A 27,004-nucleotide genomic window follows, 5' to 3' on the forward strand; every position below is an offset into this window, starting at 1 on the left:
CCATGGAGGGAAAGGATGTGCAGAAGGCCCAGTGCATTCACAAAAAACATTCCACTTGCTGGGCCAGCTGCCAGGCCCCTTCTACTCAAAATTTTATGTTGCTTTTTCAAAACTTCGACTCCTCCCCCGATTCAAAACCATTTTTTTTTAAGATTTTTTTATTTATTTATTCGACAGAAACAGCCAGCGAGAGAGGGAACACAAGCAGGAGGAGTGGGAGAGGAAGAAGCAGGCTCATAGCGGGGGAGCCTGATGTGGGGCTCGATCCCATAATGCCGGGATCACGCCCTGAGCGGAAGGCAGACGCTTAACCGCTGTGCCACCCAGGCGCCCCCAAAACCATTTTTAAGGTATACTGAATGCCACAGTTTAAAGGGTTGAAGAGAGAGAAGTTCCCTACTCATGATGTGCTTCCTGTCAAGGTGCCCTAGGCCCACACCTTATAAGGCAAGCGCCCAGGAGACACTGCTGTGGTTTGAACCACAACCAGCACACTTGACATTTCTATTAGAATAATGGGGCCCGATTGCCACGGGCAGGAAGTCTTATCTTCCCAGCTGCCAACACTTGTGCCAAACCCTTCATCTCCAAAGAAGTGGACGGGAAAATGGAGGAGCAAGATTTTACAAGCCAGTTTGTGGGCGGCTACCAAGAAAGAACAGAAACAGTGGATGAGGTGACCGGGAGCCCTCTTCTTCCTATCACCCCCACCCTGAATCATCACGCCGCACTTGTGACGTCGCAGACGCCTGGCCTCGGCGGGCGTGGGATGCCCTCGCCCGCCCCGGGAGCCTCGAGGCGTCGCCGCGTTTCCACGCCACGGTCCCTGGGGAGCCGAGGGGGCGGCAGCCCCGCGGATGCTGAGGTCTGCGAGCCGGGGCCCAGCCCGGCGGCGAGCGCGACGGCCGGCTTCGCCCTCCCCTGCGGCGACCTCCGCCGTGCTCCCGGCCCCTCGCCGTCGCGCCGAGCCCGCGGCCGGACGCCTGCAGCCCCTCGGCTAGCCTCCGCGCCGGCCACCTCCGCCGCCGCCGCATTTTCCTCCTCCTCCTCCCCCGCCTCTTCCGTTTCTGGAGGGAAAGGCTGCAGCCTCCTTCGCTCCGCATCCCCGGCTTAGGTAATACGTTTTCCTTCTTACGTGCCCCTCGCGTCCCGCCACTGCTTCCCTACTCCTCGGATCTGGGTCCCCGGGCTGGGCGACCGGCACGCGCCCCATCGCGCCCGCGGAAGGTAGGTGAGTAGATGGGGGCCGGGAGGCTCCGGGCTTCTCCGCCCGGCCTGTGACGACCTCTGCCCGCGGCAGCCGGGCTGCCACCCGCCCCGGCCCGCCCCGCAAAGGGGCCGCAGCCAGCCCGGCGGAGGAGCTCGCGAATCCCGCGGCTCCCTCGGCCCGGCGGAAACGAGCGGAAAGAAATAGAGGGTGGGAAGGAAGGTTAGCGAACAACTTGGTTTTGTTTTGTTTTGTTTTTTAAATCGATCATCATTAGCACTTCTAGGTCGAGGAACCTGACAGTTGTCGAGAGCAGTGGCCCAGGTTCAACAGGTAGATGGCGTAGCTGTCAAGCGCCCCTGGGTTTTGCTTTGGGGGATGCTTCTAAGAGTGTCCATAGCTGCTGGCTGCCGCTAGTGACCTACTAGATGAGTGTAAAATAGACATGATGGGACTATATTTAGAAAAGTCTTTACTTCCTTGCTTTTAATTCTCTGCATTTTGAAAGGCGGTTTTGTGAGATATGCATTCATAGTTGGTGTGGCCGGAATAGTAGGTGGGAAAAATTTAATGGGGGTTTGGCTGAGTCATGTACACTGTTGGACACAAAGAACATGAAAAAACAATCCCTAGATTATTTAGTCCTTCCATGAAGACTACATATAAACAAGGTGTATATTTTGAAGATTTCCAGTTCTAAAGCTGATTTTAAGGCGTTATAAGTAAAAGTTAGCTCCCTGTGTAAATGGAATTCACTTCAAAGAACAGTGGGTTAAGGCTATGTGGACAGACCACTTAAGTGGATCCCACACGTTGAATAAAACATTTTTTGGCCCTTTTCCTGTGATTCCTAACTTTGACACCAAACAAGTTGATAAGGATCAGCCCTGCTCAGCCCTATAATAGTCTAATGATGAAAATAATCCACTGAACTACTATTGACTGATGAATTAGCTAAGCGACCTCATTTTTTAACTTTAAAAATAGGGAATATAAAGAAAAAAAATAAAGGCAATGGAAGAGTTCATTTTTCAACACATATCTGTCTGAATTATTTAGAAGCTACTTTATTTTTAAGCTTTTGTGGCTTTTTAGACTAATCTTGCAGTTAGTTCTTGGTCATAAAAAGGATTACATAAGATGCATAAAGTTACACTTTTTGCATAGAATAAGCTACCATTTCTATTCATGCTTTTGGACTAAACCACCACGTGCTTGGAGACTGTAGCCTGGACTTGCCATTTGATGTGAAATATCTCATTACAAATTTAAATTATAATTATGCTTGTTGTAGTCCTAAAAAAAAAAAACAAAACAAAACCGAAACTCTGTCTTATTGGACATAGAAGTACTGTGAAATGAAAGTTATAAAGTTATTCATTATGTATGTATTTTTCTTTTATTTCTGTCTCTGATAATAATTAGGAAATGTCTTATTCTACTTCATCTTGTAGATAAATTGTGTAAAAAATGATGCTATATAAAGTGATTAATAAAAATAAGTGTTTTCCTCATTTATTAAAGGTGAGGATGGTATATCTGAGAACTTTTTCTGGATGTGTGTCCTTCATAAATGTCCTCGTTAAAATATTTTGAATCTTGTAATGAAGCTAATAAAACTCTGTACATGGATGTTTTTGTTTGGCTTAGAGTTTAGAAACAAAAGCAGAGTTGAAGCATTTTTCTTCCCATCTCTGTGGTTAGCGTAGTGTTTCCCAAATTTGCCTGATTTAAAAATTACGTCTGGTGGTGGATACATGGGGAAGGGAGTAACAAAAGTGGTTTAAAAAGATTCCCAGGTTGCAACTTGGGACTTCCTGAATCAAAATCTCTATGGTTAGGAGATGATACTTCAAATAGGTCAAAATGATACAATTAAAAAAAAAAAAAGGCAAGGTTGGGAAACACAGGTGGGAAATACTGCTGCTGGAATGAATAGCTGACATAACCTCTTCTCATTCCTGTACATAAAATGTTCTTAAATGGAAGCTATGGTTTTACCCATTTAGGAAATCTGAAACTTTTATATCCTTTTGTAGTCAAGCCTCCTGGTTACTGAACCTAGCAAACATTTTTGCATGTTTAGTCTCTTTTATGTGGTATGCAATGTTAGTTCAAGTCCTCTAATGTTATAGGAAACTTTTATTAATGGGCTTTTAATGCAGATTCCTGTGACTAGTGAACTACAGCAAAAAAACGTGCTTGATTGTTTCTCTTTCATATAACAACTTATTTTCTACCCCTTTTGTGCCCTTATCTAGAGAAGACAACCAAGCAAATTTTAATAACTTATTTATAGCTTTTATTAAAATGACTTAACCCCATGCAAAAAAAAAAAAAAAAAAAAAAAAAAGCTTTACTTGGGCATAAAATATGGTCAATTATATATAAAAACAAATTAGCAAAATAAAGTATTAAACATCTATAAAAGAATTTAAGATGAATGACCACAATGGAAAGGGTCAGAGTTTTCTTTCCTTTTCTTCTCTCCCCATTCCTTTTATTTCTCTTGTTTTCTTTTCTTTTGAGGGGTGAAGAGGGTTGTTTGCTGGCTTGTTTTTACTTTTAATCAACTAAATATTTAAAATCTCCTAACTTAATTATCCAAGTTTAAATTAATGTAAATATTTGCTAATTTTATCAATAGATACTTGTCCTTTTCTTTATACAGAGCAATGATGTAGGTTTCCCACAATGCTAATGAGAGTTATAATTAATAGCAAAAGAGTTAAATTCAAATGACCAAAGGAAACTGGTCTTTTAATATTGCTTAAGGAGAACCTAATTTAGTTACAGTGATGTCATAATTTTTCATTATCAGTTGCTTTTTAAATAGGATCTGATCTTCCAAATTCTAGAACACTTCTCAGTTTTTTTCTGGGAGTTTGTAAGAATCATATATAATCACATATAATCCCAGTTTGATCTGGGAATAACAGGTCTGTTTTAAAAATATGGCTGATGGTTGGGGCATCTGGGTGGCTCAGAGGTTGAGCATCTGCCTTGGGCTCAGGTCATGATCTCCAGGTCCTGGGATGGAGTCCCATGGCTGGCTCCCAGCTCAGTGGGGAGCCTGCTTCTCCCTCCCCCTCTCTCCCTGCATGTGCACGCGCTCTCTCTCTCTCTCAAAGGAGTAAATAAAATATTTTTTAAAATATGGCTGATGGTAAGCATCATTAATAGCAAAGAAAGGTGGCGATAGAAATGAAGAATCAGATCGAGAAGATAAATATTACCCAGCTTAGACAGTTATCCTTGGTGCAGGACTAGCACAAATGCAAGAGAATTTAGTAGATTTATATATTGGCTCTAACAAAACATTTATGTCTTTTTTCTATTTTGAACTTTTCAGGTAAAAAGGACTATATTCTTTTATTTGTGTTTCTTTAAAGGCAAATGTTACATTCAATATATTGGGTATTGATTTATTCAGCACTAGTAAATATCTGTTAAAAATCAACTTTTGCCTCTACAAAGTGGAAGTAGAATGACAAGAGGTATCCTGCTAAACCCAGTCTGCAAAAAATGATACATAACGTGATTTACGACCTTTGCTTTCCTGCTATAATATTCAGAGAATGTATTTTGGTCATGTTATTTTATCATTACAGTAAAAAAATAATAGCCATCTTCCAAAAAATCTGTAAAGAACTCCTTTGAATCACATTTTTACCTGTTATAACCTGAAAATTTGCATAATGCATAATCCCTTATGGATGAAGTTGGGTGGAAGATAATCCTTTTAAACATGTTTATCTCCAATGGAATGAAAACCAATCAATTAACTAACACAACTCCCACTGTGTGTCATGAGGAGATGGGAAAAAAATGTGTATCCTGCTCTTAAGGAATTTATAGTCTGTTAGAGAATAATGATGGCCAGGCTGGCTTGGGTGAGGGCCTTTGGCCCTCTTAATGTTCATTAGCCACTCCGCCCACACCCAAACTACTGCATATGAACATATAATCCAAGTATTAAAAACCAGTGTGATTCCTGTAAAAAATCAACTTCAAAACAATAGCCTAGTGCCCTTCTTTCAAACTAATTTTTCATGCCCCTCCCCCAACCTCATTTTTCCATATAATCAACAAATATTTAATATGCCCTCATTAGGTAGATGATAAATATCAACAGTTTTTAAAATGTGCATTTTGGGGGCGCCTGGGTGGCTCAGACCGTTAAGCATTTGCCTTTAGCAACCGTCGTGATCCCAGGGTCCTGGGTTTGAGCCCAGTGTCAGGCTCCCTGCTCAGTGGGGAGTCTGCTTCTTCCTCTCCCTCTGCCGTTCCCCCCACCCCAGCTCATGCTGTCTCTGCTCTCTCTTGCACGCACACACACTCTCTCTCAAATAATTAAAAATAAAATAAAATGTGCCTTTTTGAAACTATAATTTTATTTTTTACTTTTTAAAAATTGTAGTAAAATATATATAACATAAAATTTACTATCTTAGCCATTTTCAAGTGTGTAATTCACCGGCATTAAGTACTCCCTTTGCTATGCAACCGTCACCACCATCCATCTCCAGAACTTTTTCCTCATCTCAAACTGATGCTCTGGACCCATTAAACAATAACTCCCCACTCTCCTCTTCCTCCAGCCTCATTAACCACCATTCTACTTTCTGTCTCTACAAATTTGACTACTCTGGGTGCCTCACATAAGTGGAATCATACAATATTTGTTCTTTTGAGTCTGGCTTATTTCACTTAGCATAATGTTTCCAAGGTTCATCACATTATAGAATGTACCAGAATTCCATTCCTTTTCAAGGCTGGATAATAGTCCCCAACTTTTATTTGGAAAATAAGTATAAAAAACAGGTAAGTTTTGAACTAGAACAGATCCTAGAAATCATCTCCTTCAAGCTCTGTGTCCCTCCTTTCCTTTCCTTTTTTATGTTTACAAAAATAAGGAACACAAATCCCTTGTTGAGGGACTTGGAACACCTGGTTGATTCAAGGCAAAGCAGAGCCCAAGAACCAGCTCTCTTATGGCCTAAACAAAAGCTTCCTATCCTACCAGGAGTCCCAGGCAGACAATAAAAGGCAAGTGTTAAATGAGTTGGTGCCAAAAGTAAGTGTTGCAGGTGTTCAGAAAAAAAGATAAAATGATTGAAAAATGTTACCTTTGAAAGGAAACATTGAAACAGATTTGAAGAGTAGTAAGACTAGATTCTGATTAACAATTATCACAACTAAAAATTATATCCTACTGGAAAAGATTCTTTCTACAAGTCCTACATCTCTTGTCTTTTCTTTCTGCCTTGAATTATACATTACATTTGTATTCTTAAAAATATGTATTCTTTCCTACAGTTAAGATAGTTACACTGAATCTGCTTCTATTTTTCGTATTCTGTGGGATTTTGGACTATATTTGTGACACCATGGTTGTTCCAATCACCTCCTTGACAATATATATAAAAGTTTAAACATATAGCTGAAACGCAGCAAAAAGAAAACTATCTAAATGAATGGAGTTTCTATTTAGTGAAAATGTTCCTAACTCTGGAGAAGAGGCTAAAAAAGGGTCATTATCAAAGTTAAAGGTATTTTTACATAGTTTTCAAATGAATTCTGGGAAATCTTTGAATGGATACTTTAAGCAAGTGTCATGCTAATGTGGAATACTAATTAGGTAGGTCAACGCATTTTTTTTCTTGCCTGCATTTAATTTTTGTTACAAAGAAGGCAATGTAAGTTGACCCTTTAGCCGACCAGGCCCATCATTCTTGGTTGCAGTAGCTATAAAATTCCCTGTTCTGCTTCTGAGTAACCAGACACAGAGCTGACTGGTGCACCTCACGTTTCCTGAAATTGTCAGATAAAAATCAGCAGAGCGATGTTCCCTGTCCTCAATCTAGATCTCCTGAATCAATATATCCAGGGGGAAAGTCTAAATATCTGTATTCTTTTTTTTTTTTTTAAAGATTTTATTTATTTATTTGGCAGAGAAACAGCCAGCGAGAGAGGGAACACAGCAGGGGAGTGGGAGTGGAAGAAACAGGCTCCCAGCGGAGGAGCCCGATGTGGGACTCGATCCCGGAACGCCGGGATCACGCCCTGAGCTGAAGGCAGACACTTAACGACTGCGCTACCCAGGCGCCCTAAATATCTGTATTCTTAACAAGTGTCGCAAGTAGTTCTTGATCTTACTAATTTGGAAAACACTGCTTCAGCACGAGATCCCATTTATAAGCTACCAGAACATTGGAGACAGGACATTTTTGTGGTCTATGCTTTAAGCAGCATCCGTGAGCAAAAACATGGATTACTGTGGTCTGCCAGCAGCCTTGATAGAGCTGCGGTGAGGCAGATTGATCAGCTTAGAAGTAGCATGTGTGCCAATGCAATCGAAGGTTAGGAAGGAGGGAGGGAGAAATGTGAAGATTAAATAGATAGATTTACATACCCCATATTTAATGTCTTTTCCAACGAAACCGAATTAAACTTACTATTTTGGTCTTTTAATCAACTAAATTAATCTTAGTAAGATAGGTCACCTCTAGATGACAAAGCATAACCTCAGATTCTGATTTGGCACAAAATGTGGCTCAGTTGCTAGTCATCCAGATACAACTTTGGTTCACTTTTGTAAAGGAGTACAGAATACACGTAGACTTTCACATAAATCAATATGGGCCCACATACCTAACAGCACCTGGGTGATGCTGATAAAGTCCAAGTACAATAAACAATATCGCGAGGATGAATTCCGTGTTTACAAAGCTAAGAGGAAGTTCATCGGCTGACATTTGTTGAACACCTCTCAAGTATATGCTAAGAGTTATAGGAAACCGCACGCACCTTTAAATCTCCTGGCAGACAGAGCACAGATAAGCAAACCAAGGTACAAGTGCTGGTGAGATGGGATAGAGATTTGGCCTGCCTCTCTGCTCCCATGGCCCAGGTGCACGAGATGAAGGGAAGTCAGGAATGGTTCCTGGAGGAGCCAACTGTTGCATGGACTGTCCTCTTTCTCTCTCCACACACACATACTTTTAAAAATACTTCTTATCGAATTAGAAATACAGAAAAGTATACAGGTTCTAAGGGCACAGCTTGATGAATTTACACAAAGTCAACCTACTCATGCAGCCATCACTCAGATCCAGAATTAGCAATGCCTAAAAGCCCCCTTCATATCCTCCGTCAATAACTCCTCCCGCTTTTCCAAGGGGAACCACCATTGTGACCTCTAACACCATAAGTTAGTTTTGCCTATTTTCAAACTTCAAATAAATTCGGTTGCACAGTGTACGTATTCTGTGGCTGACTTCTTTCCCTCAGCTGTTTGTTTCTGTGAGGCGCGTCTGTGTTGCTGCCTATGGTAGTAACTCGTTCATTCTCACGGCTGATGTGACGATGTTATCTTATGTGAACAGGCCACAGGTTAGTCCAGCTTCTTATTGGTGATTGCATTATTTCTAGTGTTATGTCATTCCAAATTATGCTACTCATATATATTCTTGTGCATGTCTTTGAAGACATACATGCATGAATTTCTGTTGGGTATATGTCTACGAGGAAAACGGTTATGCTTCTATTCAACAACTTCCAAATAACTTCCAACATTGGCTTTACCAATTTCATCCACACCCCAGTGTAGGAGTCTCATTGCTCCACATCCTCACCAAACCTTGGGATTTTTAGTCTTTACATTTGAGCTATTCCATTGGATATGCAGTGGTATCCTGTTGTGATCTGAAGTTGCATTGTCCTGATAACTGATGAGGTGGAATATTTTTCCGTATGTTTCTTGGCCACTTGAATATCCTCTTTTATGAAGTTATCTGTTCAAGTTTCTTGACCATGAACTGATGATGAGAAGGTAAGTTAAACGTCAGGCATAGAAGGCAGGTGGACGGGCATCATCAACCAGAGAAGCAGCATTTCCAAGTTAAGAATCTGCCCAGAGCAAAGGAGTAAATGGACAGATAGTGGGAAATCAGTTATTAAATACTAAACTTAGAACCTATGAAGTGCTAACAGCAATATCACACAGATCGAAGTAAAATAACACCAAAAGAGTACGGGTGGTCCCAAACCGTACTACATAATGGATTCTGAGAGATGTGTGACAGTTGCATACCTGAAGGTTGAGCATGGCTTATCCCCTGGAAAGGGAAGTTAGTTTCCAGCGAGCTAAAAGGTAGTATTTAAATACCTAGTAATGCTTATGATACAGTTCCCCTCTGGCAGCGGTAACAGCTGGGCAGATGAAAGATCCACAGTGGTATCAGGAGAGGCTATTTTTAGCATGTTGCATGTTAGCCCTCGCTGGTGGCTCCAGCTGAGCCGGTGGAGACCCCCGACATCCTTTGCGTGGGCCCACTTCTGTTCCCTAGCCCATCTGCCAGGGCGGCCACCACTCGTAACGCTACTACCTAAAGCAGTGCTGAGTAGGGAGCAGGAAATGGAGGGGGAGCAAAGTCTGTTTCCCCTACAACAGCAGTGTGTGCCGAGTGGAGCCTTGGCCAGCCCCTCGGCATGTGCCCACCTAGGGAGACTCCTTGACAGAGGCCGCCACAAACACCTTCTTGTAAACACCCGGGTATCTCCTGGAAGTCTGGCCTTCTCCCCCAATGGCAATGACTGTCAGGCAGGGCCACCACACACTCGCTTCAAACTGTCCAGCGTCAGAGGACGAGTGAAAAACTGAATTCAGGATATGAATGGTGGGGGTGGGGTGGAGTCACTGTCTACTGGGCAAAAATGTAGGCTGTGTACAAGTCGTGGATTATCTGCAGGAAGAAACAAATGTCAACGGAAATGCTTTGACCTACTTGCTTATTCATGAGAGAGCAGTTCTGTTTTGTTGAGGGCCCTTATCCATGTGGTCACACTTCTGTCACTGTGAACAGCGAAAGGGCATGGCCAGCTTCTGGTACAGCCGGGCTCTTCACACAAGAGTGGACACACTTGGCCCTCGAATCCCCACAAAATATCCTGACAAAACGTCCTCCCTGACAGCATTATGATCCTGCCAAGCCGCCCACAGATGGCCCACCATGACGCCAGAGTAGTCGTGCAGCCTCTAGGAGCCAGGTTTCCAGCCAGACGCCCAGAAACCGAAGCAATCAGATCTGGCCTGCATAAAGGAACCTTATTCTGGGTCATTCAAAGAATCACAAGTAGTTCCCAGCCTTTGGGATTTAATGGACTAGTAAATTTTCAGAAAAGATTTCGGTGACCCATATAAAGTTGCCAGCCTCTTATTTTCTCAAGTAAGAACACGTGACTGTGGTTTCTGTGAAGTTGTATTTAAAAGCCATAGCTGTCATTTGTTATCCACTATACGCAAAGCTCTGGGCTGGGTACTTTTCCAGAAATATCTCATTTGATCTTCACAGTGTTCTGGCAACTAAGTATTATATCCATATTACAGATGAGGAGAGAGGCTCAGATCGGGTAAAGTAAATTACCTGATGCCACACAGCTAGTTAATGGCCAAGCAAGGAAAGCCTGCGTCTTTCCCACTATACTATTTATCACATCTGAAATATGTGTGTATTATTCAAATGTGATTTTTTTTTTTTTTTTTTTTAGATTTTATTTATTTACTTGAGAGAGAGCGCAAGCTGGGCAGAGAGGGAGAGGGAGAAGCAGACTCTCCACTAAGCAAGAAGCCTAATGTGGGGCTCGCTCCCAGGACCCCGAGATCATGACCTGAGCTGAAGGCAGACATGTAACTGACTGAACCACCCAGGTGCCCCTCAAATGTGATTTTTAAAACACTGGTGTTTTGATGAAAGACAGAATGGTTAGGAATCAAAATTGAGTTTTATCTGTATAGAGAGATTTGGGCTTCCATGAAAAGTCTTAAGAGCATTTACTCCCCACTTCAATTTATTCAACATTTCTCCAACTGGAGATGAAAAATCCCACAAAAGCTAAAGAGACTATTTCTATCTGACATTGTGATATACTTACATAAACATACATTTGGTCTAATGGTGAGGAATATAACTTTTTTAAACCTGTTCCAATCAGGGACGCATGGGTGGCTCAGTGGGTTAAGCGTCTGCTTTCAGCTCAGGTCATGATCCCAGGGTCCTGGGATTGAGTCCCACATTGGGCTCCCTGCTCAGCGGGGAACCTGCTTCTCCCTCTACTTGCCACTCCCACTGCTTGCTCTCTCTCTCTCTCTGAAAAATAAATAAAATCTTTAAAATAAAAACCTGTTCTGATCAAATATGCCTTGAAATAGGTTGTCACAAAGGCTTATGAGAGGTTATTTCAGTGTTCACTACCTCATTAATGATTTGGCTATTAAAGTGAATGGCTCCTAGTAGGAAAGATTGACTCACAGAATTAAATTTATTCACCATATAAATGGGGAGGAGAACCCTACTCCTTTTTTACTATTTGGCCAGAAAGCAAAAAACAAAGGAGTGGATTTTGTTGACATTTGCTAAGATTATCAAGGTCTTTCTTTCAGGAGAAGTGTTAGGGGATAAGGAGTAGTCCCCCAAATTCATATGTTGAAGCCCTAATCCCTAGTACCTCAGAATGTGACTGTATTTGAGACAGGGCCTTCAAAGAGGTGATTAAGGTTAATGAGGTCATATAGGTGAGCCCTAGTCCAATCTGACTGGCCTCTCTATAGAAAGAGGGAGAGAGGGGCACCTGGGTGGCTCAGTCAGTTCAGTATCCACCTTCAGCTCAGGTCATGACCCCAGGGTCCTGGGATGGAGCCCCAAGTCAGGCTCCCTGCTGGGTGGGGAGCCTGCTTTTCTCTCTCCCACTCCCCCTGCTTGTGCTCTCTTTCTCTCTCTCTGTCAAATAAATAAATAAAATCTTTAAAAAAATAAAAAATAATTAAATTTTTTAAAAAAGAGGGAGAGACACCAGGGATTCTCATGCACAGAGGAAAGGCTGTATGAGGACATAGCAAGAAGGTGGCCATCTGCACGGCACAGAGAGAGAGGCTTCCAAAGAAGCCAAACCTGCTGACACTTTGCTCTTGGAACTTCAGGACTGTGAGAAAACAAATGTCTGTTGTTTAAGCCACCCGGTCCGTGGTGTTCTGTTATGGCGGCCCGAGCGCACTAATACTAGAGGAGTCAGGTATTTGGCCTGAGCTAAGCCCTTCCCACTGATGCCAAGGCAGCCAGCTAAGAGAGACATCAGTAGAAATGATGGATGGGATTTTATTATCTAGCAAAGATGGTTTACATTGAGAGTTAGCGGGGAAAAAATATTTTTTTAGAAAGGAAGTCAAGTGTCAGATAGTGATTTTAATGGTCAAACTAGTGACTGCTATCAGCTAGGTCTGTTTCTGTATTTTTGCTATATAATGTACCTTATAATAATATGCTTATGATTATTTACCCAATAATTACTCCTCCCCTGAGTTAACAGCTAAGAATTTATGGAAGAATTCTCTTGGCTAGAGTGCTGGCTAACGGTGAGGATATCTGCCAGTCTCCTGAATCTTGTCCCGGCCACTTCCTTAGCTGTGTGATTTGGGGCAAATTACTTAAACATCACATCTTGGTTTCTTCACCTGTAAAATAGAGAGGATAGTACTTTCCTCATCAGTTGTGTGTAAATTACATGACTCATATATATAAAGGGCTTAGAAGGATCCCTGGCATACAGTAAGCACTGAACTCATTAGCTACTATTTTCACTAGGGCCTCTCTCTGCACAGGGATAACGGGTAGCAGAGCCATTGCGGCTACATGGTTCCACTGAGCTCTCTGCCAGCACGTGCAGCCCCCGTGGACTCGCCAGCATGGCGTTCAAGAAGAACGAGCGGGCCTGAAGAACAGTAGCTATTAAATCTCAGTGTTCAGCATCATCTAGGAGGCTGACAAAAATACGGATTCCTGGGCCCTGTCCCCAGAGACTCTGATTCACCAAGTTGGGGTACAGTCCAGGAATCTGTCTCTTTAGTGGGCACCTTGGTTAGTTCTGATACAGGTGGTTCTCAGATCCACTATGAAGAAATACTAATCGAGAAGAATTTCTTCTATAGTCAAAGCTATTAAATTATGGTAAATGTCATAACTTACTAATCACGACTCTATAATACATTTCATTTAAAGTATTTGAAATGTTTAAATAAAACTATCTGAGGTAAAAAATGAGCATGTAAACTTGCTTTTAAAAATCCTCTGAAAGTGGGGCCCCTGGGTGGCTCAGTCGGTTAAGTATCTGACTCTTGATTTTTGGCTCAGGTCATGATCTCAGGGTCGTGAGATCAAGCCCTATGTTGGGCTCTGCACTCAGCATGGAGTCTGCTTGAGATTCTCTCTCTTCCTCTCCACTCCCAGGCGCACTCTCTCTCTTTCTCTCTCTTTTTAAAATAAATAAAATATTTTTAAAAAATCATCTGAAAAATACTTTCTGCATGTGTTGGTAAGAGTTATGGATAAACCTGAAGAAATTTAGCATGGAATGCAAACCTCAGTTTCTCCACAGACTATTGGAGTTATGCTAGTTGAGTCATTCCTGGTGAGGATGAATTGTCCAGTGCCCACCTCAGGGTTATGGCCTTACTGAACTGAGGTGAGGACAGGTGGGGAGAGATCTACGAAAGCAGCTTACGGAGAAGCAGGGAGAATGGTGGTTCGGTTCTTCTGGAAGCAATGGTTCATTTGGTGAGAAAGTAGCAGGTTAGTTGTGCGAATTAATCAGAAAGTTTTGCATGTAGATAATGATAGCTGTGAGAGATATTTTTAGGGAGCCAGGACCCTGAAGAAAGGCAAAGAGTGCTAGGCTCTCTAGGATGGCTGGAGAAAGTTTAGTCCCAAGTTGAAACTGGTCGTTCAACCTGGAGCTTGACAAAAATATCATAGTGTTTCCCAGGATCAGAATAAAGAGTGATTAAGGTTGGACTCTAGGATAACTTTGGAACTGAAAAACCTGATTAATGTGTTATGATGAATTCCTAAAATCTGTACACCTGTTAACTGCAGGACTGAAGTTTGCAGGTGATGCTTCCTTCCTACTGGTCAAGTTGCTGTGCCCGAGTTGTGGGATGATGGTCATTATTGAGGAAATAGAGTAAAGTTCACAGGGGAGAAACTCGAGATCCCTGGGGCAGCTACGCAGAAACTTACCAGTGCTAAGCTGATGAGCTTTCTGTGTGAGTGAAGGGGGAGTGCTGCTTCCTGGAGTTTGTAGCCTCTGTGAGTAGCTCACCTGAGGGTTCCGAGAGCATCATGGGGCAAGTTTCTTGGTTATGCAACAGTGCAATGGTATAATGTTTCTTTAAAAAAATTTTTTTTTTTTGGTTTTAGTAAAGTTGAGGAAAATAGACAATACTGATATTGTTTATCTAGAAAGCTTTCAAGTTAGAGCCCTTAAAATCTTCATGCTGCTTTTCAGATAAGCTATTTGGATACTACTGGTTCACCAGATTATTTTCTCTTCACTTATAATCACTTAGAACATTTACTGAGAAACCAAAATTATCTAAGTTATTGAATTTACACTTTTGGGGCGTGTGTATTCCAAGATCTGTATGTATCCACGTGTGTATACATTTTATGCGTATTACTTTTAATTTATGTTTGTAACTTCTAATTTACAGCATACAGGTGCCATTAATTATTTCTTTTTGCTACTGTAAATAATATTAATCCTTCTTTTGCAGAAATATCTTAACCCAACTCTGACTTTTTTTTTTTTAACACGAATTAAGGCAAAATGGAATTACTGGTTAAAAGTAGTGACATGTCTAGGGATCTTGATACATTTTTCACAGACACCTTCTAGAAGCCCACTTGTTTGCATGCCTTAGAGCAGAGTATCAGCACGTGCTTCGACGTGCCTGCAGGAATGAATGCTAACTCACAACAGCCTTGTCCATCTAATAGTAAAGGAGGATGTCTTGTTTTTATTCACTTTCCTTTTCTTGCTGTTGAGGTTGGATATATTTTCTTATGGTGGTTGACCCATAATCTTAAGAAAATAGCATTTTGGGGGCAACCTGAAGACAAAGCAGCTGTGACCATTCACAATTAACTCCGTTGCCACTGGCATCGTTGTATCAATCCTCAGCCTCCAAGAGCCCATTAAGGGCATTTTTTTTTTTTTAAGACGGAGGGTGTTGATTATGAGACTAGAGAGCGTGGGCTTGTGTGTAAGACTGACTCAGAGCCCTGCCGTTTAGGCTTGTGTAACCCTGAAGAAGTTACCCAATCTCTCTCGGCTTCGGTTTCCTTGACTGTAAAACAAGGCTGACAGCCCTCACCGTAATTCTAACGATGACATCGCACGTTAAGCCTTTTGAAGCTTTCAGACAAATGTAGCTACTACTGAAAAATGAGAAACGTCTCTCTCCTAATTACCCAATAGCTCAAGGTATGACAACATACCTCTGAGAAGCCAGAACTTGGAAGTCCCAGCAAGCTGCGCGTTTTACTTTATTCTTTAAACATGTGCAGCAGTGCAGATAGTGGGACCTTTTTTTTTTTTTTCATTAAAAAAAATGTGGCTGGAAGATAGGTTGGCTGCCAGCCCAAGAGTGGCCTCAGAGTCTTCCAGGACACAATGGTACTTGCTGATGTGGTGCTTAGTACTTTAGAAAGTTGGCCCCAAACTGATAGGATAAGTCCTCTTCCACTTCGCCCTTCTTCCCAGTATGGTGAAAGAAAGCATTACTTCAAGTGCCACGAAGCCGGTGTGATCATTCTAAGGTTATTCCAAGACTTGGGCTTTTCTTTTAACATGAAACAAAGACGTCTTATCTATCTGCCTGTCAGGGATTTCTGAGGTAGATTCCCAAAGACTTTCTTTCACTGAGAATTCAATTCTTTGCATAATGGATTTTTGAGACTAAACGTATCTTTTGAAGCATTTAAAAAAATAAGTTTCAAATTTTAGGTGCTCTCTGGTCTTCCCCACGGACGGTGTGACTGACACACAGGGCTGTTCAGCCCTGCTGACCAGGTTGACCGCCAGATGGGTTGTTTAATAGTCCCAGATGCACCCTGACATCATTCCCTGAACCGCTTTCTCTTTCACATTCTTGTACTTTTCCAGCTGACGGCCCAGGGGGTGGGTGCCAATTCCACCAGCAGCTGCAACTGGAAAGCAAGGTTCAGAAATGTCAGATATCCTCCGGGAGCTGCTCCGTGTCTCTGAAAAAGCTGCCAACATCGCCCGGGCATGCAGGCAGCAGGAAGCCCTCTTCCAGCTGTTGATCGAAGAAAAGAAAGACGGAGAAAAGAACAAGAAGTTCGCAGTTGACTTCAAGACCCTGGCTGATGTACTGGTACAGGAAGTTATAAAACAGAATATGGAGAACAAGGTAAGAAAGGTCACAGCCAAGGTAATTGCAAAATATTTGCCTTGCGGTTTTTTTTCCAGTAGAAAAGCATGCCTTTTCCTTTTCCCTCCCCACCTCAGAATACTAGCATCTAGGATTCTAATAAGCAACTTGGGTTTTCCCCCCTTGTTTTGACTGCAAAATTACTAAAATGTTCATTGCAGGAAAAATTAAAAATACAGGAAAGCAAATACAGAAAAAAAATCACAGTTCTGACAGCTGAGGAGAAACATTTGGTTATGGAGCTTTTATTTATTAATGAGTTTCTTTTAAATAAGTAATACATGTTCTCCAGAAAAATAAGCAAAAATAAGAATCCTTAATCCTACCCCGAGAGAGAACCACAGTGATGTTTTACTAAATAGTGTAGGGACATTTTCCTTCTATGTGTATTTGTGAACATAGCACATTGAATTTGTTTCAGTAGAAATGAGAGCATACTGTTTTATTGACTTCTTTTTTTAACTTGACATATCATGTCCCACCTTTTGATGTCATCTTTTATCTAATGGTTTCCTCAGTTATGGGCTGGTGCAGTCCTGAAGACTGAAAATCCCCATTTATTCTAATAGAAGATCATTGTTTCTAACTAACAATGATTGTGATTCTAGGTATCTTAAGCTGGCTGGGAAAAGAAACTATTCATAAGTAGTAATAACAAATAATAACACCAGCAGATACTTATGAGTCCTTACTGTGTCAGGCACTTCTAAAGGCTTTAAATGTATTCAATTTAACAGTTATGATTTTATGAGGTAAGAACTATTATTTCAATGTAACGGATGAGAAAAGGGAAGCACAGAGAGGTTAAGTAACTTGCCGAAGGTTACCCAGCAAGTGAATGGCAGGGCTGGCTCTTGAACACAGGCTGACTCCCTCCAGAGTTTACGCTCTTTGCAATACTATGTTGCCTTTATGTGATAATCTAATAATTATACATTTTTTTAAGATTTGGGAGGATAGAACTTTACGACAGAAAGCACTACAAAATATTGGAATAGTTCCTATTGAAATTCTCAAAATATTGGGAATCATATGGAATCATTTAAGTGAATTCTTGACCATGGGCAGAAAGGGAATAAATGGCCCCTTGAAATCTCTACACACTATACTTTTTCATGCTCTGTAATATCTGGCTCCAATAAATGAAGTAAATTTATTTTTATCAAGGTATTTGGGTATAAGGGATCATTGAGCAATTGAATTAGAAATGTATCTATTAGTTAATATTTGCCCCAAAGCAGTTCAGCACTTGTTCATTCATGAAGTATATGACAGGACTTATGAACAAAGAAATGATATGCACTTGTGGCTAGATAAGACGTCTTTGTTTCATGACCCGTACATCCTGTAACCTCAGAAGCCGGTCTTTAAGCAGGCTTGGGAGACAGAGCTGCAGCCCTTGATGAATGGGCTCATTGCAGCCCCTGTCGACTTGCACTGTTCTTCCAAAGAGGGAAAAATAACAAGTGGTAATGGGCACTATTAAAATTATTGGCCATCTGCAAATTTCTGAGTTCAAATATTGGAAGCATTTCCTTGCTTTTGTTCCCTGAGAACATCACCCATATCATGATTCAGCATATAGTTGGAGAAAAGTTCTCTTTACTACAGAGGGGATCAGAAGCAAAATGTATCCAAAAGCTTCCTCGTCCTGCAGAGATGAGAGAAGATTCTTACTTAGCTCCATTTTTTTTCATTCTATATTGCTGCATTATCAGTCAATAAAATATTTCCCTTCTGTTTTTGCTATATTGCCTTCCTTGCCTGAAGTCCAATGATACCCCCAGTAGGTGCAGAAAACCCCTGAAAATGAAAGCAAACTAATGTTATCCTCTAAACTTAATTAGTAGTCGTCTCAGGTACTTGGGCAATGCTACTAGCTCACAGAAGCTACGAGGGTGCTGTTGAAGAGCGACAGTTAATACGTCTCCTTTGCAAATATTCTAGTTCTGTGGCCATTAGCTGGAAGGATGAAGTTTCTAAAGTATGGCAAACTCAACAGAACATAAGGAAAGCAGACTTCTACCACGATCTGGACTTCCTGGAGGGGCAGGGGAGCAGGAAACTGTTAGAAAACTAAGTACTGAACCAAACTGACTTGACTTTTTATACTCGGACTCATTTCTGGAATTGTAAATTTCTGAATTTCAGATTTAGTTGTGCTATTTAATTTGAAGCACAAAATAAAAATATGATCAGAATCGACCAAGTATGTGGGATTTGGGGGGGGTTGTTTTTGTTTTGTCTTTATTTTGTTTTTTGGTTTCTTTGTCATACTCTGAATCATTCAGTTTCCAGGCTTGGGGAAAAAGATTTTGGGAGAAGAATCGAATGAATTTACTAATGATTTGGGTGAGTATAATAATTTGAATGTATTTTTATAACTTAATTATCTTATGGTATTCTAATTTTCAACAACATCATGAAATAAATGTTTGGAAGCCTTTCCTGTAAATAACATATTTGAACGTTAAGCTTCATTCAGTACCTCAGAATATCATGCCATATACATTACAGAGGTGTAGTATCTTCAAATTATTTAGCAAGCCCACATGTATTCTTTCAGCTTTAAATAAATCCATAGCACTTAATATATGACAATCTTTGGGGAAGGTGCATGGCCCTTCGGGAATCTAGCAGCAGTTGAGATGCTCTCAGGAAGATGCACGTTACATGGACAGTTTTAGGTCCAAGTTTTAAGCCCATTCATGGGCCTCCTGGGGGAGTCCACAGACCTTGCCTGAGAATCCAGAGAGGCCCCCTCTCTTGAGCAAAGAAAATGTGTTCACCTCATCAGTTTTCTGGTCTCAGAACCTCTGTAAAAGGAGTGGGATTAAAGAAAAGGGTCCTTTTAGTACCAAATTTTAAGTCTTTAATTAGTTTCCTGTGGGCCAGATTATCCACTGGTGTCCCTCCACATTTCCCACATGGTGGAGAGAAAATATCAAAATCTCTGATCCTTTACAGCAAAACAAATTACTTTAAGTTTGTCTGGGTGTTCTGTTTGTTTAATGGTAGAAGATTAAAATAGTGAACTTTATCATTGATCATGTGACCAGTAGTTAAACACCCAGAGGCACAGTTGCAAAGAAAAAAAAAAACCTAATTTCTGGATTAACGCTGGAAGATTGTCTCCTTCATGGGCTATGTATTACGACGCAATTAGTTCTATGATGCTCAGAGAAATCTCATTTAAACTTAAGGATAAAAAACACCTGTGAATAACTGATAAGAAATCCTATGCTTGAAATCCTGTGTTTGGCTACCTCCAACACAGTTATTTTAATATTTCACTTATCTAGAATTATAGGGGCAAAAGACATTCCACATGCATATTCCTGAGAGCCGAAGGGGAGGATGAGGTTAGCACGCTGGGGGGCAGAGAAGTGCAGCATGGGATGGAGGAGGTAAGCGCAGGCAGGAGCAGGACGCGAAGTCTGCAGAAGGAGTCTGCATCTTCCTCTAAGTGTGATGGGGATTCGCTGGAGCATCTGAAGCACGGGGTGATGTGCGAGGAGTCGCTCCTTGCGTTGATCCTGTGACTTTTCCCGAGCCCGGTGTCGGGGCTTGGTTAAGTGGCAGTGATGAGCCTCATTATTCTCCAACTTCAACAGTTCAATTAAATTTGAATTTAACTTCACTAAATGCAACGGAATGTTTCTTGCTGCTTCCAAGCCATCACTGTAATAGAGTCACACTGTGCTTCCCAAACTTTAGTGATCACACGAATCACCCGGGGAGCTCTAGAGCTCAGCTGCGGGAGGGGGCCTGGAGTTCTGACTGTCAGCAGGCTCCCAGGTGATGACGCAGACGCTGCTCGCCCTTGAAATGGCCGGGGTAGCTGGGAGCGCTTGTCTGTGTCCCCCAGAAGCCCCCAAAGTGCCAGGTCTTGTTCTTTTGAAAAGTTCATATTCACCACTGCTCTCACTTTTTGTTGCTCTCAGTTTGCCTATTTTTGCCAGCCTCTTTCCTCCCTTTTGTTGGGAGCTGGCGCCCAGGTTCACCAAGGGTCTAAGAAGCATGCCTGAAGTGATGGTGGAGCGCCTGCATTTGGTAACCTGGTGTCACTGGGAGAAGTAGCTTTGCTTACGTCCCCATCTCCAGTGGGGCTCCCAGAGGAGAGCTATTTCTGTGGATGTCATTTCAGGCCACACAGTTTGCCACATGTGACGATTAGTTATACTTCATCTTATCGTACTTTACTGAGCAGAAACACTTTTTAGTTAAAAGCAGTATCACAGAGGGAGATAGAAACACTTCTGTGTGCTGATAAAACCTCTCCTCTCTTCAATAACATGGGCAAACATTAACAGGTTGACCTATGTATATTAAGAGGCAAAAGGCAAAAAACATAAATATCATCAAGGACTCGGTTCAGGGGTTCCTAACTGGTTCACAAGCCCCCTTAGACTCGATACAGAATTGTGTGCATGTGCCCACGCGGACATTTTTCTGGGAAGACATTTCTTTGATACTTGGAATGCATCCCTCACTTATATTAGGTATATGCGTGACTCCTGGGCACTGTGACCTTGTGAAGCCACCTGGGTGATTCTGGCAGTCAGCCAGGTTAGGAGCCACGAGTATGAACATTCCGCCCTCACCTAATCTAAGTGCACAGCTTCTGCTCCCCCCACCCCTCTGTTGTTTTCCTCCCAGGGAACTCTTGGGATGTAATGGCTTTTAATGTCTTTATCCTAGGGGAGAAGATCACCCTGAGACTGTGTCCAACAGAGGAAGAAACAGTAGAGCTTCTGAGCAAAGTCCTTAGTGGTAACAAGTCGGCGTCTGGAGCCTTAGCCAAAGTAGTTCATCAGGATGTCACCTTTACTGACCCGACTCTGGATTCAGTAGAGATCAACATTCCACAGGACATTTTGGGAATTTGGGTGGATCCCATAGGTAAGTAGTGGAGAGTGTTTGCTTTTATTTGTTCTTGTTAGTAATCCCTTTGTGGGGGAAGGCTTGGAAAAATAAAAATTGAGCTTGTAGTTAAATTCTCCTAGAAGTCTTTCACATTTGAAAGTTGTAAAATGAATAATGGAGAGTGGAGGTCTGTGTGTGATGATGTGTTGTTATAGATACGTGCATATTTATAACATTTCCAGAACAGTTATGTAGTTCTGTGTGTCTGTGCGTGTATCAGTGTACACACAGATACATATATGTAAGGCTGAATTAACTCTCTTTGAAAGACTTCAGGGGCCAGACTGGTAAAGATAACGGAGTAACGAAGCGATAGAGGCTATGACTAACTGAACGCACCTGCCGTTTGAAGAACAGTCAGCTTTAGCAGATTGTTGCCAATAGGAGTACGGTCCAGATTTTCAAGTTTTTTTTTTTTTTTTTAAGATTTTATTTATTTATTTGACAGAGATAGAGACAGCCAGCGAGAGAGGGAACACAAGCAGGGGGAGTGGGAGAGGAAGAAGCAGGCTTATAGCTGAGGAGCCTGATGTGGGGCTCGATCCCATAACACTGGGATCACGCCCTGAGCTGAAGGCAGACGCTTAACGACTGCGCCACCCAGGCGCCCCCAGATTTTCAAGTTTTTAAAGAGAAACCAAAATCCAGGTTTTTAAGTGGTGCCTCCCAATTTTTAACCACTGACTAATTCCATTAAACAAGCAAATAGTCAAAACCACTGTGTAGATGAAGCAAAACACAGCTGAGTGGGACTCACAGTTTGTGAGCCTTTTGTAAATTTACCTAATATTTTTTTGATCCTGACTGTGGTAGAACCCTAATCGAAGCTCCGTGTTAAGAGTGTAGGTCTGTTTCGGTGATGCTGTGAATACAGCGCCCTGGCTGTTGATTTGCAGCGTCCCTCCTTTCTTTCGTTCCCACTTGCTGGCATATTCCACCCAACACGACGGGGACCATTCCCAGGCAGATGCCCCATCCTCCCGTCTTGCAAGCATACTAGTATAACATTACCAAATGCCTTCAATCATCAGGGAATTCTAGAACATTCAATCAGCGGTTTACATATGCAGACTAAGACTCTTTCCCACAATCTTTTATCACTTCATGGTCAATTAACATTAGTTGAGGTTTCTGAGGGACAGGGATCTCCTATGTCTTGGTTCTATCCTGAGTTGATTCTGTTAGCCAGCTATGTGGCTCTTTCTGCCCCCCACACTCTTAACTGGGTGTTAACTCACCAGATGTTGGCAGTCAGCTGCTGGCGTGCATGTCTCTTAAAGAGAAACCTGGTTCCTCAGCTTGTTTTTCACAGGAGCACCATCAGTTTCTTCCTTTTGTGCCACCATCATGGTCTCTTTCCTTCTTCTACTTTGAGGTATCAAAAAAAAAAAAAAAAAGAAAAAAGAAAAAAAAAAAGGTAATTCCACCTCCAAGAGCTTTCTGGAAGGAGATTTTCCCATCCATCCATATGATACTTGCCCTTTGATTAGAATCAAATGTTATCCTGACAACTGGTTATCCAAACCAGTTATCCTGAGTCATTAGCTTTTAAATGCTTTTGACATGTGATGAATATTTGAGTGCTTATCGTATGCAAGGTGCCATGCTAGATGCCACAGGAGGTAGAGATGCGTCCTCCCCCCTCAAGAGTTCCCTTAGAGTTGGGGAAAATGGAACACAAGTGTTAAAAATGAAGTACGAGGGGTCAAATAACAATTCGATACAAGTGACACCCAAAGGTAAAACTTGATTGATTACTCTCTCAGTCTGTTCAGGCTGCTATAAAGAAATACCGTGGACTAGGTAGCTTAGAAACAACAGAAACTTTTTTCTCAAAGTTCTGAAGGCTGGGAAGTCCAAGATCAAGGCGCTGACATGGTAAGATGAGGGCCCTCTTTCTGTTTCGTAGCTAGCAGCTTCTCGCCGTGTCCCTGCATAGCACAAGGGACTAAGAATGTCTCTAGAGCCTCTTTTATAAGGCACTAATCACATTAATGAGGGCTCCACCCTCAAAGTCCTCACTAACTAATAGCATCCCCTTTGGGGGGTTAGAATTTGGGGAGGACACACTCACACCATAGCAGTTACCAAATTAGTAGAGGACAGAAATGATACAGGACAGAGTTTATAGATGTATCTGTCATTATCTTTTAAATAATCATTTCCTGAATCCAAACAAATTTGCTTCATCTTTTTCAGATTCCACTTATCAGTATATAAAAGGTTCTGCTGACATTAAGTCCAACCAAGGAATCTTCCCCAGTGGACTTCAGTGTGTCACCATTTTAATTGGTGTCTATGACCTACACACAGGGGTGCCCCTGATGGGAGTCATCAACCAACCTTTTGTATCACAAGACCTAAACACCCTCAGGTAAAGATGAACATCTCTGGTAGGCTGTGGTTTGGGGAGTTCGCCACCTCAGTTTTGCTCATTGTCTAGATGACCACTTGACATGACATTACCATGACCTGATACACTGAGGTATTCCTACTAAAGCCTCCAGGTTTGACTTAAAACTCTTTCTCTTGTCAGTCTCAGGTTTAATATAATTTTAGTAGGGGCTGGGTGCATGCTGACAGAAACTTTTAAAGAAAGTCTATCTTGGAGAAATCATAGTTTTGCATTTGGAATATGTTCCCTGTTTTCTAGAATCCATTCAAGACCAGATTGATAAAACAGTGGTAACACTGTCTTCCACTACATTTGAAACAAGGTCGATGCTATCATTATACAGCCAAGTCAAACATTCATGTAATTTTAGAAGAAATTCAAAACAAATACGAAAATTATCCAATGAAAAGACGAATAGGTACAGCCTGGATTAGACCTTGACTATGGGGTACTCTCCCTATAAATACTGCCTCTCCCCTTCTCCCCCTTGCACAGACTCCGGCAGGGAGCATGGTGGTGGCCAGGCTGGCCGTTGCCTCTGCTCCATGGCCTGTACTTGGGTTGATTCCAGCACATGGTAGAGTCCAAGTGGAAGCAAGCAGCTTTTCTCCCGAGGTTTCAGTTTTGAAACAGGCCCTATCTTTCCATGTGTATATGACTACACATTTTTGTTGAACTTTGAGTTGCTTTTACGCAACTAAGATTTGTTCTTTAATGGACATAAAGTACGCCTCTGCAATTTTGACATTTTGTTTCTCTACCCTGCCTTCTTTCAAACTGAAAATGTGTCTCTGTTATCTTTAAAGGGTTAAGAAATTAAAAAGAACTAGGACTGGATGCAGACATAATCGTGGCCTAGAAATGATTGGCAAAGTAATTCGTGCTGCCAGTTGTGGGGTGAGGCTTCCTGGACTTACATGAGATCCCAGCGCTGACTGACACACTCAGTTATATTCTGTAGTTCAGTTGCCCCCTCTGTAAATAGCGTAATGACCCAACGTGATAGAATAAGTTAACCATGGAGAAATAAGTGCTACTGGTGGAGTTGTGACCACAAATAATGAGTCCATCTTTCTTGGTGTGAAAGCCAAAGTGGAGCTAGTGAATAAGAGAATGAAAAGGGGTCACCAAATAAAGAAAAACTGGTAAGGATGGTAAAAGATTTGCAGGTTGAAAAGAGAGTTGGTTTATCTGTTCATTTTTTCCCTATTTAACTTTAAACGTGAAAAGTGGCAAATGAAATTCTGCTGTGTTCCTGGAGGCCAGAAATCCCAGAGATACTTTCCCATTGTCCTAGATCACATCTAAAACCCACAGCAGGGGTGCCTGGGTGGCTCCATTGACTAAGCATCGGTTGATGAAGCAACTGCCTTCAGCTAAGGTCTTGATCTCCAGCCCCTGGGATCGAGCCCCCTCCCCCTTCAAGCCCTCCCCCCTGGGGGCTCCCTGCTCAGTGGGGAGTCTGCTTCTCCCTCGGTCTCTGCCGCCCCCCCCCTCTTGCTCTCACACCCTCTCTCTCTCAAACACATAAAATTAAAAACAAAACAAAACCAAACCACAGCATTTCTAATCCACAGCAACATGGCAGCTGCAAGCCTGAGTTACTTTCACGAACGAGTGAGCTGCTTGCTCTCTATTTCTAGGCTGCAGGGTATCGAGACTCACTGCATTATCTATTTTCACATCCTTAAGCTGGAAAACAACATGAGTAATAAAAACAAATGTGGTAGCCTACCTCGCCAAACTGAAAAGTTCTCTTCCGCAGGTGGAAAGGACAGTGCTACTGGGGCCTTTCTTACTTGGGGACCAACATCCATTCACTTCAGCTTCCCGCCTCTAAAAGAAAGAGCTGTGACACACGGAGCCGGAGCCGAGTGCCTGAAGACCGCAGTGCCGAGGCCGAATGCTCCCACCGGTTTTCAGCCGTCATTAGTACAAGTGAGAAGGACGCTATCAAAGCCGCTTTGTCACGTGTGTGTGGCGAGCGCATATTCCCAGCAGCTGGGGCTGGTTACAAGAGCCTTTGTGTCGTCCAAGGCCTTGCTGACATCTACATCTTTTCAGAGGACACCACGTTCAAGTGGGACTCTTGCGCTGCTCACGCCATACTCAGGGCCATGGGAGGGGGAATGGTGGATTTAAGGCAATGCCTGCAAAGAAGTTCCGAAACGGGGCTTGACTTGCCACAGCTGGTGTACCACGTGGAAAATGAAGGTGCCGTGGGCGTGGATCGGTGGGCCAACAAGGGAGGACTGATTGCATACAGATCAAGGAAGCAGCTGGAGACATTCCTGAGCCTCCTCATCCCAAACCTCGCACCTGTGGGTACGCAGACATAGACCAACCCGTCCTCGGGGCCTCAAAACCCAACTGTGAAACAGTTTCCCACATCTCTTATCTTCTGGGGATAGCTTTGTCCTACTGATGGTCAGCATTCTCCTTCCTCTCCTGAGGAGCATTTTTCCATTATGTGTTCGTAAGAATGTTAATTTCAATAAATGAATGGTATTTGTGCAGCAGTTAAATGTGTGAAATTCTTCATAGTGGATATTGTGCTCTTACTGTTGCTTGAAACACTTCAATGAAATATCGAAGAGGAAAAATTTCTGCTCAGTTAGTAACACTCCTCTGAGCATCTAAGTCTTAAGTAAAATGTCACTGAAATATTAGGGAGAGCACAAAAAAACGCTGTGCTTGGGTTTTGTTTCCTGTCCTGAAGGGAAAATCTGCAGCTTTAGCCTTTGGCAGAACACTTAGAACTATGAATTTGATGCATAATTTAGCCAAGTTCATGTACTTTCAACAGTATTCTTATGTTTCGTTAAAGAATTAAAGCCTGGAGCACTGCATGTCCCCTCCTACTCTCTCTCACAGTCTGTCTTTCACATGGGCACTCTCTCTCTCTCACACACACTCTCTCTCTAATATTCCCTCATTCTCTAATATCCTCACAGACACACTCCGTTTCTATCAGTACGGCAGAAGGGGATAAAGACGCTTCTGCAATTCTTGCAATTTTTACACTTCAAAAACCAGGGGTAGAGCTAAATATAGACAGTCCTTGTGTCTACTAGAATCCCATATTGAATGTCCTCTGAGGGGAACGTGGACATCTTTTCCTATTCGCTTTAGCAGCCTTGGTAAGGACCCAGTGCCCCAGCTGGAGGGATCCGACTCTCCGCTCTGA

The 27,004-nt window shown here is 42.2% G+C and overlaps 1 protein-coding gene and 1 long non-coding RNA gene across 5 annotated transcripts in view; one reads left to right on the forward strand and one right to left on the reverse strand.

Annotated features, from left to right (window-relative positions):
• Positions 1–778: 778 nt before the first annotated feature.
• Positions 779–26,336, forward strand: INPP1 (inositol polyphosphate-1-phosphatase). 3 transcript variants are annotated; one of them, XM_057303577.1, is made up of 6 exons: positions 779–1,227; positions 16,208–16,475; positions 18,788–18,848; positions 21,198–21,398; positions 23,622–23,796; positions 25,583–26,336. In XM_057303577.1, the coding sequence occupies exons 2-6, from the start codon at positions 16,272–16,274 to the stop codon at positions 26,154–26,156; spliced, it is 1,215 nt and encodes a 404-aa protein (XP_057159560.1). In that variant the 5' UTR covers positions 779–1,227; positions 16,208–16,271; the 3' UTR covers positions 26,157–26,336. The 3 variants fall into 3 exon arrangements, with proteins under 3 accessions (XP_057159560.1, XP_026348105.1, XP_057159561.1); XM_026492320.4 differs by having other exon boundaries at positions 780–1,114; XM_057303578.1 differs by having other exon boundaries at positions 1,122–1,231.
• LOC113250662 (uncharacterized) overlaps positions 3,348–27,004 on the reverse strand; it is a 54,771-nt gene continuing 31,114 nt past the window's right edge. Inside the window, exons 4-5 of one of the 2 annotated variants that reach the window (XR_007188440.2) lie at positions 22,661–22,787; positions 3,348–9,118 (exon numbers count right to left, since the gene is read on the reverse strand). This is a non-coding gene — a long non-coding RNA (uncharacterized LOC113250662). Of the gene's footprint in view, positions 9,119–22,660; positions 22,791–27,004 lie in introns of both variants that reach the window. The other variant, XR_008956035.1, reaches the window with a different exon arrangement.

This window comes from Ursus arctos, unplaced genomic scaffold (genome assembly GCF_023065955.2).
Source record: "Ursus arctos isolate Adak ecotype North America unplaced genomic scaffold, UrsArc2.0 scaffold_1, whole genome shotgun sequence".
Classification (NCBI taxonomy): domain Eukaryota; kingdom Metazoa; phylum Chordata; class Mammalia; order Carnivora; family Ursidae; genus Ursus; species Ursus arctos.